Source organism: Corvus kubaryi, unplaced genomic scaffold (genome assembly GCF_017639235.1).
Source record: "Corvus kubaryi isolate FWS band 111438036 unplaced genomic scaffold, C.kubaryi_AGA036_p1.0 37157, whole genome shotgun sequence".
Classification (NCBI taxonomy): Eukaryota; Metazoa; Chordata; class Aves; order Passeriformes; family Corvidae; genus Corvus; species Corvus kubaryi.
In genome coordinates, this window is record NW_024581041.1 from 182430 (window position 1) to 195824 (window position 13395).

Here is a 13395-nt window from a genome sequence, read left to right on the forward strand (position 1 = left end):
CAGTAGCACCTCTGTACAGAAAAACTGCACAGAAAGGCAGCACATGAGAGCTCCCAATGGTGGATGAATTCCCAGTCATGCTGGATTCCCATGCTGGGCCCCAGCCTCTTCTGCCAGGCTGCTCTGGGTTCAGCTCTGAACCCCAGCATCCCTGTCCTCCTGAAATCCCACTGTGCTCCCTGGAATCCTCCTCAGCTGCTTTCTGGCTGCAGTCAGGGAGGATTACAGGAGAGGGAGGATAAATGCTCTCTCTCACCCTTCTGCTTTCCAGGCACTGGCTTTAGCAATCAAAGAGGCAAAACTCCAGCACCCTGACATGCTGGTAACCAAAGCTGTGGTGTACAGAGAAACAGAGCCCTCTCCAGAGGAAAGGGACAAGAAACCTCAGGTAGGTGGAGAAGCTGCCAGGTGTGATTTACACCTGCTGGGTAAGGGGGGTGTAACAGGTCATGGTCTCTGGTCTCACCACCACAGGTGTTGGCATGGTGGCTCTGAGCACGGCCACTGGGTTGTGGTCAGGAAGCCACCACCATGCCACCAAAAGCAATGCTGTGCATGTCACCCTGCTGTCCTGCTCAGCTCTGAGGCATTTGATGTGAAAAGGAAAGGACCTGCTCGTCCCCCTGGGCTGGGGAGGGAATGAGGGCACCTGAGGTTTGTGGGTGGGCTGAGGAGCTTGGCTACAGGTTCTGCAAAGCCAAAGTGTCAGACCAGTGCTGGCACAAATGATAATTTCTGTGCAAGAACCGTACAGTTTCTTCAGTCCCCCTCGGATCCCCAGGCTGAGGTTTTATACACACACAGGAGCAGGCAGCAGCACACAAGGTTTGCACCTCCCTGCAGACACCCCAGAGCTGTCACAGTCCCAGACAACTCCCCATGGCTTGGGGACTCCTGCCCCACACTAAACCCCCTGCTTGACCCCATTGCGCCTGTCAGCCAGGAGCTGCAGCTCCTCTGGGTTGGCACAGCCACCAGACCCCTGTGTGGGAGCAGTGGGCACAGGGGTGGAGAGGACAGGGGACAGTTCTGGGGGCTCTGGCGGCAGCCAGGCTGCAGGTGCGTCTGGAGAGGCTCCTCGGAACTGGGATTTTCCATTTCTTTATCGTATGAAGGTTTTGATTGGCAGCTTTTAAGCCTGGAAAAGCGACCAGCACTGCAGCTGGGAGGGTCAGGGGAGGCTCGTGGAGCTGCCTGGTCCTGTCCCACAGCACAGACAAGCGCAGACATTCCTGCATCCCATAGGATCCACAGTTTTAGTTGAATGGCTTAAAGGGAGGGAGCAGCAACTCCCCCTTACATCCCCCATGCACCAACACCAGCCAGTGCCTGAATTCCTGCTAATTACCAGAGCTCCTGCTAATTAAGTGCAAACTGTGGCCCCAAGTGTTTGCAAAGTCTCTATCCAGTGCCCTCATCCAAAGAGGAGCCTCCACGGATTGGCACTCCGTGACTTGGTCCTTCCCATCTGCCTTGCACAGGAATCTTGACCAACATGTTCCTGGAAGCCAACATCTGTATTCCAACCTGGAGAACAGGGGAGAAGAAGCCTTCATGCTGGATTTGTCAGCAAGACATAGACATCCTGGCTGCAATGTTCATGGCGAGAGACAAAAATTTTTAAAAAAGGAATAGCAAATATATTATATATATATATACATACATACATATATATATATATATATATATATATAAACAGGAAACAAAATGCATCCTTGCACTGCTGCTATATGCTGGAAATGAATAGCAAACAACACCACCAACAAACAAAGCCAACCCTCTGCAGATAAATTGAAGAATTTCCTGGATTGGTGATCAAATCAGATTTAAAAAGTCATAATAATAACAATAATCTCGGTAACAATACAATTAGCCACCATCTTGCATGTTACATGAAAGGACACACAATCATGAGTTCATTTGTTGCACACTGAATGAAAAGGAAAACTGCTTTGCAACAAAGCAAGTAAGCAAACTGAAGTAAAAAACCACAAGCAGAAGCAAAACCATTCCCCACCTCTGGAAAGAAGAGAGAAAAACATTCAAGTTATGACCTTAGAGTTATTTTCCAATTCACAAGTGTCGTTTCGCCCTTCTCCTCATTCTATGCTGGTTTTTTGCATTTTTTTGGGGGTTCTGTTAACTCTTCCCCTTCCCTTCCTTATCTTCTCTGTGCACTTGTCCAACCTCTTGTTCTCTGAAGGTATTTAGAAATGGGTTTCATTTCAAACAAAGCCAATGATATGTACATGGCTTCTCATCTCTAACGAGCAGCCTGTGGGGTTTCATATGGATGTGCATTTCAGTTCTGTATATTATTCTATATAACGGAGGGGGAGGGAGGGAACAATGCTGAAATAATTCAACAGCGCTGGTACAGACGATGCCGACATTTTTAAATTATTAACTCTTGGATTGACTGTGGTTGGTGTATTTGGAGACTCTTAGATCACACGTGGGACTCTGAGTCCTGCAAGAAGGGAATGGGGAAGGTTTCAGCTGCTGCTGGTTGGGGGGAAGGGGAGAGGGCGACAGGAATGTCCTGCTGGCTGATCTGCAGTGTGTGGTGGTGAGGAGGGGCAGCGGTCACCTGGAGGGGCAGGGAAGGCTCCAGCTCCGACAGCCGTAAGCAGGATGGGCTCCCAGCCCCCCCAGAGCCACGGGATCAGCTGGGAGCGAGGTGGGAGCAGCCGCAGGGCTCATGGCTCCCCTCCAGCCCGCAGAGCCGTGCCGGTGGGTGGGGTGGGTTTGCTTTGTTTCTGGATCCCAGTAATGGAGTTACTTGAGTTTTGTAGTAGGGTCGAAGGCAGAGGGGCTGTTTGTGCCCTGCCTCCCCCACTACCCGGGGTGTGATGGCAAAGGGCTGGGACAGCGCTGGCAGGGCCATGGCAGCGCTCCCCCGACCTGCCTAGGGATGGGCAGTGGAGGGACCGTGCTGTGTCCATCCCTGCAGTGTCCCCAGCAGGCCAGGCTGCACGGGAGAGCCCAGGAAGTGTCAGTGGAGCTGCTCCCAGCTCGGCCTTCAGCCACAGGCTCCCTCCAGGGCTGCCTTTGGAAGGGGACCGTGGGCCAAGCCCGGGGCCCCGTACACTGTGAACCAGGCAGTTCGGGTAGGCTTGGAACCAAAACCAGAAAGGAAAGGAAAGAAATGGGTTTCCTTCTCGGAATTGTCTCTAGCTCCTGCAGAAACAGAAGGGCCCATGATTCTGCACCATTTTGCCTTTAGTCTCTCACCCCTCACACAGACTGTGCCCAGGGACAGGAGCGTTCTGCCAGCTCCTGCCAGGGCTCACAGGATGCCCGAGCAGGAGCGCCCGAGCCGTGAGGATGCCGTGGGCAGACCCTACTCCCACCCTCGCTGTCCCAGGAGGGAGCTGCTCCTGGCAGCTGCTCACCAGTTGCTCACCAGTGCGTCCCTGGGGAGTCTCTTCTCCTGGCAGAGAGGTTTCTCCTGCAGGCATGGAAGGCAAGAGCACGGGGGCTGCTGCCAGTGCCAGCACCGCTCCCCAGCTCCAGCCATGCGCCCTCAGAGAGCACAGCCCCAACCTAACAGCACTTAAGGCAGTAGCAAAGAGGCTCCTTTTCTCTTTTGTTTTCCCAGTGCACCCAAGCCAGCCGTGCCAAGCAGTGGTGCTGCCAGGGGTGGTGAGGGCCAGGGTCTGGGGTCTGCCTGCCATGCTGGTGTTCACCAGTACATGGCACAATTCAGACTCGGGGGAGCCCACCTGGCTTGGGCACCTCCACAGCCCAGCCAAGGCCACCGGCACCCTCCAGACTTGCTTTGGCGCTGTGCACAGTGTGGGAAGCGAAGGTTCCCGTGGGAATGAGCAGCCTTTCAGAGTTAGGCTCCCTGTCTGTGCACTTGGACTGCCGTGAGTTCCGTTTGCAGTGAGCAGCCCCTGGCTCCCCCAGCGTGTTCATGGGTGGCAGTGTCCAAAACATTTTTTTTCTTTAAACTAAAAAGAGAAAAAAAAAAAAAAAGGAAAGAAAAAAAGCTCACTGCTTGTTCTCCTGGCGAGGTGTGGCTTTCTGCTGCTCAGCCCCAGCCTGCCCATCACCGCGCTCCGTTTCAGATAGCTGGCCACTGCTTGTTTTCTTCCAGGGGCCTTTCTGTGGAAAGGGGTGGGAGACACGAGTGCCTGTTTTTACCCAATCCCACAAATTCATTCTGAACCTGGCCTGCGATTGCATGAGTAATAATAACGGTAACAATAATAATAATAATAATATTTATTTTTATTTGAGAAGCACCTTACCAACCAACTGCAACACTCTGTTGTTCCTTCACTAACTCTCCTTTTCTCTTCCCTTGTTCTTCCTCTCCCCCTTTGGTCATACTCCTTTTCAGTGCTCGGTGGTGTATGCGTGTGTGCTCACTGTTCTTGTATTCAATAAAAGTGAAATAAATGTGTTTGATGCTAAATCAGCCTGGGGCCTTGGTGGACTCTTTCCTACTGAGAGGATGGAGAAATGAAGGGGGAACCTTGGAATGAGGGGCACTGCACATGGAAATACAGGGCTTTGTCTAAAGAGAAGATCGTAGAAATCATGGAATCCCAGAACAGTTTGGGCTGGGAGGGAATATAAAGCTCACCCTGTTCCATCCCTGCCATGGCAGGGACACCTTCCACTGTCCCAGGCTGCTCCCGGCCCCAATGTCCAACCTGGCCTTGGACACCTCCTGAGATCCAGGGGCAGCCACAGCTGCTCTGGGCACCCTGTGCCAGGGCCTGCCCACCCTCCCAGGGAACAATTCCTTCCCAATATCCCATCCAGCCCTGCCCTCTGGCAGCGGGAAGCCATTCCCTGTGTCCTGTCCCTCCAAGCCCTTGTCCAAAATCCCTCTCCAGCTCTCCTGAAGCCCCTTTAGGCCCTGGAAGCGGCTCTGAGGTTTTCCCGGAGCCTTCTCCCAGCTCTCCCAGCTGGGTGAACACCCCCAGCTCTCCCAGCCTGGCTCAGAGCAGAGGGGCTCCAGCCCTCGGAGTATCTCTGGCCTCTTCTGACTCACTCCAACATCTCCACGTCCCTCCAGTGCTGCAGACCCCAGAGCTGGATGCAGTTCTGCAGGTGGGATCTCACCCCACCAAGGGCAGATGAAGATGCCAGGGCGGGAATTGCGGCTGGTGGAGCCGGGAGCAGTTTCGTGTCGCAGGTGCTGAGCCTCGGACACAGCGTGGGCAGCGAAGGTGGCTGTGAGAATGCTCAGGATGCAGGGAAGTGGTGGGAACTGCCCCTCTCTGGGGACCACGACTCTGTCTGTTGTCCCGGGAGGGAGGACGGGGTGTTGGGACAGTGCCTGTCCTGCTCAGGGCTCTGTGTGTCACGGTGAGGGTCCCCGTGTGTCTATCCCGGGGGAGCTCTCGGTCCATCAGTCCCAGGCAGGGCTCTTGTCCGCCTGTCCCGCTGCGGAGCTGGGAGCACGGGGAACCCAGGGGAATGGTAGCCAGCTGGGGGGGGGGGGGGGGGGACGGGGGGCCCCCGGGGGGGGCAACGGCACAGTGGGGAGCAGCCGCCAGCCATGGAGAGGCAAAAGGGAACAGCGCCGGGCTGGGGGCTGGGAGCGGGGGATGGCCGAGGGGGAAAAGGGACCGAGGCGGGGATGAGCGGGGGCAGAGAGCGAACCGGGAGCAACCGCGGGGCAGCGCCAGCCCGGGCAGCCCAGCCCGGACACCTCCCCACCGTCGGGCGGGGCCGCGCGGCGCGGAAGCTCCTCCCGCCGCCGTGCCGGAACCGCCGGCCCCGGATATCCGGGCAGGGCCGCTCGGTGCCCGGTGGCGGCGGGGCCGTTCGGAGCGGCGCGGCCATGGCGGCCCTGCGGCAGGACCCCGAGCTGGCCCGGCAGCTCTTCTTCGAGGGCGCGGCCGTGGTGGTGCTGGACGTGCCCGAGGGCACCGAGTTCGGCATCGACTACAGCGCGTGGGCCGTGGGGCCGCGGTTCCGCGGCGTGAAGATGGTGCCGCCGGGGCTGCACTTCGTGCACTGCAGCGCGGCCGGCGCCGGCGGGCGGGACGCGGGGCCGCGCTCCGGCCGCTTCCTCAGCCTGCGGCGCCGCGAGGTGCGGGTGCTGCGCTGGGACCCCGCGGGCGAGGCCGTGCGGCCCGAGCCCCCCGAGCAGGGCGAGGCGCTGCGGGACAGCCTGCGGGAGCTGGACCCCTTCCTGGGGCCCTACCCCTACGAGACGCTGAAGAAGTGGGTGTCGCTGAGCAACTTCATCAGCGAGGCGGCGGCCGAGGAGCTGCAGCCCGAGAGCGGCCAGATCTGCGCCTTCGCCGAGGTGCTGCCCGAGGCGGCGGGGCGGCACACGCGGGACCGCGCCGGACAGCGCCGGCCGCCGCTGGGCGCCGAGTGCCGCAGCTACGCCGAGGGCCTGGCCCGGCTGCCCCGCATGCGGCCGCGGGCCGGCACCCAGATCCGCTTCTCCGAGCTGCCCCGGCAGGCCTTCCCCGACGGGGCCACCCCCGAGGAGATCACCCGGCACAGCATGGACCTGAGCTACGCCCTGCAGCGCGTGATGGAGCAGCGCTACCCCGGCCGGCCGCTGGGCCTGCTCGGTGAGCACCGACTCATTGCTGTGCAAAGCCACGGCTGCAGGGTGGAACCTGTGCCTGTTCCCGGGCGCGCCGCGGTGTCTCTTCAGTGCAGCACAGAAGTTTGTGGAGTTTTTAGCAGCCGTAGGGGCCGTTCCCATTGCCTGGAGGAGAACTGAGGCCAGATCTCCTCGGGGGCTGCAGCTCCTCTCGAGGGGCAGCTGCGATCTCTGTTCTGTGGGAGCAGGGAGAGCACCCGAGGGAACAGCTGGAGCTGTCAGGGAAGATTTAGGGTGGATATCAGGAAAAGGTTCTTCCCCCAGAGGGTGCTGGGCACTGCCCAGGCTCCCCAGGGAATGGGCACGGCCCCGAGGCTGCCAGAGCCCCAGGAGCGTTTGGACAGCGCTCCCAGGGATGCACAGGGTGGGGTTGTTGGGGTGCCTGTGCAGGGGTAGGGGTTGGACTGGATGATCCTTGTGGGTCCCTCACAGCTCAGGATATTCCGTAATTCTGTTCCATGACTGGTGTGAAGACATGGTGCTGGGAGCCCAGATTGCCCCAGATTAAGCCAAAAGCAGCAGTCACGGTTGGCCCTGTGTCTGGCACTTTACCTGTTAAGTGAACCTCTTGTGGACAGATCTTACAGAGTCCTGGGTGCATCAGGTGGGGATGGACACCCCTAGACCCTTGTTCTTGTTTGGTTGGGGAGGGGTCTGGGCCTCCCAGCTGGTGGTTCTTGGTGCAGTGACCGGTCCCTCCCTGGCGCAGCTCCGTGTGTGCTCCATGTGCTGCTGGTGATAGTAGCAGTGTCCAGCTGTGCCACCCCTGCTGTGGGCACACCAGACCTCCCGGAGCTCAACTACTCTCCAGCCTATTTTACAGCCTGTGATACAAATAAATACTGCATCTGTGGAAGTCCTGGAGTAGGGTTTTGTTTTGTTGCAGGATGGAGGGAGAAGCCCTCCCAGCTTCCCAGCTGGAACCCAGGTTGAGAATAAGCCTTTGTTTGTCCCTTTTTCCATTTTTTGTACATTAACATACAATTTATTCTTTTTCAAAATTATCAAAGACAACTTTAGGATGCAAAGAGAACAAATTACCTTAGGGAAAGGTAGCAAAGCAGTCGATGCCAAGCATCCACTGCGATGAACCCTGGCTCTTAGTTCAACAAGGCAAACACACTTGTTGATGCATTGCTGACCTCTCCCAGAAATCCAGGACAGTGGCATTTGCAGTCCCATGTGACTCTGGGCACTCAGCACAGGCAGGCTGAACACTCACAGCATAACAGCAGGCTCTGGCTTGAGTTTGGCTTGTGGTTTGGTGTTTGCTGTCTGTAAAGTCTCTCCAGTGCTGATAATCACAGTCACAGGTGACCTGCCCCATTCTGCTCTGCTTTGCTCCAGCTGGAGAGCAGCACAGGGTCAGTGTTTGGAATATGAATGCACTTTGCAAACGCCAAACCAGGGGTTGTACATCATTTGCAGAGCTTTGGGGAGGGCACGTTCCCAGGATATCTGTTTAGTGTTACGTGCTTTGTTTTGTTTCCCTTCTCTGAACCCACACAGCTGAGCTGCAGTTTGCCTTCATCTGCTTCCTGATTGGGAACGTGTATGATGCCTTTGAGCACTGGAAAAGACTCCTGAACATCCTGTGCCGATCAGAGGAGGCCATAGGGAAGTACCAAGACCTTTACATCAACCTCATTTCCGTGCTGTATCACCAGCTCAACGAAATCCCAGCAGACTTTTTTGTGGACATTGTCTCCCAGGACAACTTTTTAACCAGCACCTTACAGGTACCTTTGTGGCTGTTCCCTGAGAAGTGGGAGTGGCAGGGAGGGCATAAGGGGCATCAGATTAGGGAAGAAGCTGCCAAAGGAGTTAAGTTTCATGGGAGATGGGAGCCTGCCTTAGCACTCAGGGATTTTCTTTCACTTTTTCCCTCTGTTATTCAGCAAGAAGTTCAGCTCAACAGCTACAAGAGAGGCAGGGCAAGTGCAATGTGATTTCTGTTTAATTTTTTCCAAAATGCCATTCTTTCTTAAAAACAAAAATCAACACAAAAGACTTTGGCATAAAGGACTGATGATGCTGATTTTTGGGCAGCTGGAATGGTTTGCTCAGTGTGCAGGGAAGCTGCAGCAGAACGTTATTGAGCTAAGGCCACTGATAGCATTTAAGAAGCTTTTCCATTCCTTAGCACAGCTGAGGATTTCCTGTAGTCAGGTTCTTATCCAGAGGGAATTTATGGTTATTCCAAAATGCAGAAGATGCTCCTTCTGCTGAGACGGGGGGGCAGGTCTGTGGCTCAGCCCCAGTGAAACCAGTTACTCCCGCTGATGGTGACCGTGCTGGCAGTGCAGCAAACTGGCTTACTTTACCAAAAAAAGCCCAAAGCAGACACTCTGATGAAGATGAGCAACAGGAACCAGCCCTGCAGGAAGCTGTGGGCAGTTGTGTTACAGGTGCTCTCAGTTTGGTGCCCTCTCCTTTCCCAGGGAGCAGTTCCATTCCTCTCCTTGTTAACCCCAAGTTCTTCCTGTAGTTTTGGGGAGGGTGGAGGTGTTTGGGTGTAATTGCTGGGTAAAATGCTTGGGGAGGCATTGCTTCAACTGGGATTCTTACAAGTCTCGGGGGGGTTTTAGTTTATATTTTAATTCTGTTGGTAGATTTTTTTCCATCCCACTACAGGACTGGACAGCCCAGCTCTGTTTGCAGCACTCTCAGAGCAGTGCTGTCAGTTCACAGCAGTACCCAGAATATGGCAACCAGCCATTCTTTCCCCCTGAGGGGAATTTGTGGAACCCTTATTGCTGGTTTTGGCTGCCTGAGTCTTGTCCACCCCTGGGCTCCATCAGTCTGTGTCTTACTCCCTCAGCAGGAGCTGTGCTGGTGTCAGGATCACCCTCAAGCCCTGGCAGGGGTCACCACATTCCCAGTGCCAAAGAAAAGCCTTGCAGACTGAGCCCTTCCTCAATCAGAGCTCTCCATTTCTCTGCTCCCATGGGATTTCCCCGCAGTAGTGCCAGGGAAGCTCTGGGCCTTTCCTTACCCCCATCTTTACATGCAGACATCAGAATTCTCTGCCTCAGCTGGCCGTGGGCAGATGCTCAGAGCTGTGGGGGAGGGCATTGTCTGTGCAGCTTCTGCTCAGCTCTGGAAGCAGCAACTTTATTTTTGGAGTTTGATCCAAGGCAAGAAGAGCAGAGCACCATCACCAGTGACTGCAGCACTACCAGTGCTTAAAAAAAAAAAACCTTGGTAAAATAACTAATTTAATGTGCAGTTCATTGAGAAGAAGTGGGAACTATAATCTTCTAATCCATTTTTCCATACCAGCAGCATTGCTGTGTAAGAGCTCTGTTAGAAAGAGGCAGTTTTCCAGTAGAGTGAGCAAGGAAAACGCAAATGTTCATCCACAAAGCAACGGACTTTGCTGCTCACTGTCAGTGTTTTACCCAGCTTTCAGTAGGTCTCTCCCAAATAAGAGGGTGCGTTTTCCCCAGAGGAGGTTTCTTTTTATGGAAATTAGTTCTGGATCACAAGTTCAGGAGGAGCAGAATCAGGCTGATCAGAGCTGGGCTCTGGGGCTGGGTGCCGTTATTCCCACAGATGCTTTCCCTCTGAGGTGCCAGCAGAAGCTGTGGATCTGGGACACGTTAATAGGTTTGTGTTTGGGGGATGGACGGCAGGGGTTCCTCCAGACTTCAGCACCCTGGGCACAAGGGAATGGCTGTGCTGGGGATAACCAGGCTTTTTCCAGACAGCTCCCATCTCTCTCTTACATTCAAGACCTTTTCATCAAGTTTCCTCTGTATCCTAAAGACTTGGTAATACCATATGAAAAAATGCTTTGGGAGGTCTCTACCCATGGAAACAAAGGGTTCAGTTATCTACTGGCCTTTTGAATACTTGCTGGAAATTGGCTACTAGTATTTTAATTTTTTTAAATTCCTTCTGCCAAGACATTTTCCTTAGCTCACACTTTGGCACATTTCAGAATTCCACAGTACAAATTCAGTTACCAATACACTCCTGCTTCAGTCAAAGTTCTTACCTGACTGCAGACATTTCTGGTGCTGACTCAGTGGTGTGAAGGCACAGGATGGGTTTAGGCTGTGAGGTGAGTGGTGTGGGCTTTGGTTGGGTCCCCCCAAAGCTGGAGTAGTCCCAGGGTGGTAGGTCCTTAACCTTGCTCTCTCCTGGTGCTCCCTGGTGTCTTTGTAGGGAGGAGATGTCCAGCTGGTGCCATGGCTGAGCTCTCCCTGACCTCTGCTCATTGTTTCAGGTGCTGTTCTCCTGCACGTGCAGCTCTGCTGTGGATGAGACTCTGAGGAAAAAGGCTGAAAAGTTCAAGGCTCACCTAACAAAGAAATTCAAATGGGACTTTGAGGCAGAGCCTGATGACTGTGCCCCTGTGGTGGTGGAGCTGCCTGAGGGTGTGCAGGTGGACTGAGACAAAGGGTCCTTCAGGAGCAAACAGCTTTTAAAATGACCCTTTCCTCCTCTTCTCCAACCTTGCCAGCTTCTTAAGAGATGCTTCTGAAGCTGATCCTCTTTCTGCTGGAGAAGCAGATGTGGGAAACCCAGGAGGATGCTGAGCTTTGTGAGGAGACCAGACGTGTTGGAGGACTTTGAGTGTTGCCACGTGGCTGCTTCGGACACCTTGGGGTTTTCCCAGCCCTTCTGCAGCATCTCCTCACAGAACATAACACCACATTCAAAGTCACAGAATCATTAAAGCTTTAAATCATTAAAGGTCAAAAGACCTTTCAATATCACAGAGTTCAGCCCTCAATCTAACACTGCCAAGATCCTCCTGCACTCAGCTGTCCTCTGCATCCCTGCTCCCATCTCCTGCTGGGCTGGGGCTGATGCCCTGCCTGGAGAGCACCTGTGGTGTAGGGGTGTAAGCCCACTGAGTGGTTCTGGCAGCCCAAACCCAGCTGAACTGAAGTTCAGCTCTTGTGGGCTCGTGTTGCACTGGTGTGACCACGACTGTTGCGCTGCTGTGTGGGGTGCTCACTCTGATTTATCGGTTGGGGAGTTGGCTCAAAGCCACGGCAAAATTCCTTCAGTTTCGTACACCCAACACCTCAGTGTCTCATTCCTGTTCCTCCCATTCTGTTAAACCCTTTTGTATTTGCTGCTGCCACTGTTTTACCTGGTGTAAAAGAACGTGGATAGTTTGGTGACAGGAAATAGTTACTGGACTGTACTCGCCCAGGTGTTAAAGAGCAGAGCCAGCATGAGATAAAGGATCAGATTTCCACATGAACTGGATCCCCTGTTTTGTTATAACTGGAAATCCTATGGTTTTGCTCAAAAACAGTGACTGAAAATTAACAGTTTGTGATGGTCGGGTTCCCATTATGAACTGCACTTTTAGCAGCTGAGAAAAGAATATATTTGTACTTCCATTGTGATGGGTATTTTCTTTTTGCAAGGCTGTAGTAGGGACAGCTGATCATAGAATCCCAGAATGGTTTGGGCTGGAAAGGACCTTTCAGACCATCCTGTGTCACTGTTGCCATGGGCAGGGACACCTTCCACTAGCCCAGGTTCGTCCAAGCCCCGTCCAGCCTGGCCTTGGGCACTGCCAGGGATCCAGCTTCTCTGGGCACCCTGTGCCAGGGCCTTAGCACCCTCACAGCCAAGAATTCTTTCCCAATATCCCATGTATCCCTGCCCTCTGGCAGTCCTGTCACTGTCTGACCTTATAAAATGTCCATGTCCCTTCTCTTTATAAGCCCCCTAATATCTCTTTTTATCTCTCATTTTTATCTCTTACTAGACCACAGAACAGGTGGGGAGGAGCCAGGCCATGGGACCACTGTCCCTCTGTGGGGCAGGAAACGAAGCAGCAAACCTTCAGCTAAATGCAGGTGGAGATGCTCAGAATCCAACTGCACTCCCACTGCACACTCGGAGGGAAAAGGGAAGTGGGCACATAGGAAGCAGTTTGTTGGATGTTGACAAGGTGGGGATGTAAATTTGGGGGGGGACAAGGGTGGGAGTCAGCAGGAAGGAGGGTATGTGTAAAAGGCAAGCAGCAGCATGGAATAGAGGAATATTTTCTTGCCCTTCCAAAGCCTTAGGTGATGACAACGCTGCCCCTTCCTCCCGCTGAGATGAATGTTGTTACTGAAAAGCGAAAAGAGAGACTGTGTGAATGCACAATGCTGCAAGCCAGCCAGGTGGGATTTGCAGCTCTGGTTCCGTGCTGGATTGGGCTCAGGAGCATTGTGCAGGGGCACTGAGGCGTGAGCTCCACCCACCTCCTCTCCTGGGGAGAGCTGTCCAGCTGTCCGGCTGTGCCAGGGGGCAGACTGGCACCATTGCTGCCTCTGAGCTGTGCTTCTCCCACAGGCTGGGGTGGAGCAAAGCCCTGTTCAGCCCAGGTGAGGCTGATCCCTTGGGAATCAGTGAGCTGGGTACCCCCATGGCTGCACTGATCCTGCAGTCACTGTGCAAAGCCCAGAGCGAGCATATCCACCCCCAAACTGCTCTTCCCGTCCTTCTCCCTGTTCCCACAGGCTCAGCGATGTTGGACAAATCCGAGTTTTCAGTCTTGGGGAGTTTTCTGGTGTGGAGCCCCTGGGCTGTCCTGCACCACACCAGAGACTGCTGCTTTCATCCACCCTGCAAATTCAGACATGGAATGTGCTGCCTGAAGCTGTGGGGAGCTGTCCGAGGCTGTGAGGGGCTGTCCGAGGCTGTGAGGGGCTGTCCGAGGCTGTGGAGAGTTCTCCGAGGCTGTGGGGGGCTGTCTGAAGCTGTGGGGGCTGTCTGAGCCTGTGAGGGGCTGTCTGAAGCTGTGGGGGCTGTCTGAAGCTGTGGGGGCTGTCTGAGGCTGTGGGGAGCTG

The 13395-nt window shown here is 54.6% G+C and overlaps 3 protein-coding genes across 15 annotated transcripts in view; all 3 read left to right on the forward strand.

Annotated features, from left to right (window-relative positions):
• The window catches only part of EPB41L1 (erythrocyte membrane protein band 4.1 like 1), a 60492-nt gene extending 56066 nt beyond the window's left edge, over nucleotides 1-4426 (forward strand). For all 13 annotated transcript variants that reach the window (XM_042021631.1, XM_042021627.1, XM_042021632.1 and 10 more), the window contains 2 exons: nucleotides 272-388; nucleotides 1482-4426. In XM_042021631.1, coding sequence (XP_041877565.1) covers nucleotides 272-388; nucleotides 1482-1490 — 126 coding nt within the window. In that variant the 3' untranslated portion in view covers nucleotides 1491-4426. The remainder of the gene's footprint in view (nucleotides 1-271; nucleotides 389-1481) is intronic.
• A 1307-nt stretch (nucleotides 4427-5733) lies between these two features.
• Nucleotides 5734-11949, forward strand: AAR2 (AAR2 splicing factor). The gene is made up of 3 exons (XM_042021641.1): nucleotides 5734-6551; nucleotides 8096-8325; nucleotides 10818-11949. Exons 1-3 carry the CDS (start codon nucleotides 5804-5806, stop codon nucleotides 10983-10985), a joined length of 1146 nt encoding a protein of 381 aa, XP_041877575.1. The 5' UTR covers nucleotides 5734-5803; the 3' UTR covers nucleotides 10986-11949.
• Nucleotides 11950-12046: 97 nt separating this feature from the next.
• LOC121661449 overlaps nucleotides 12047-13395 on the forward strand; it is a 2947-nt gene continuing 1598 nt past the window's right edge. Inside the window, exon 1 of the mRNA XM_042021642.1 lies at nucleotides 12047-13244. Within this exon, the coding sequence (XP_041877576.1) occupies nucleotides 12702-13244 (543 nt within the window). The 5' untranslated portion in view covers nucleotides 12047-12701. The remainder of the gene's footprint in view (nucleotides 13245-13395) is intronic.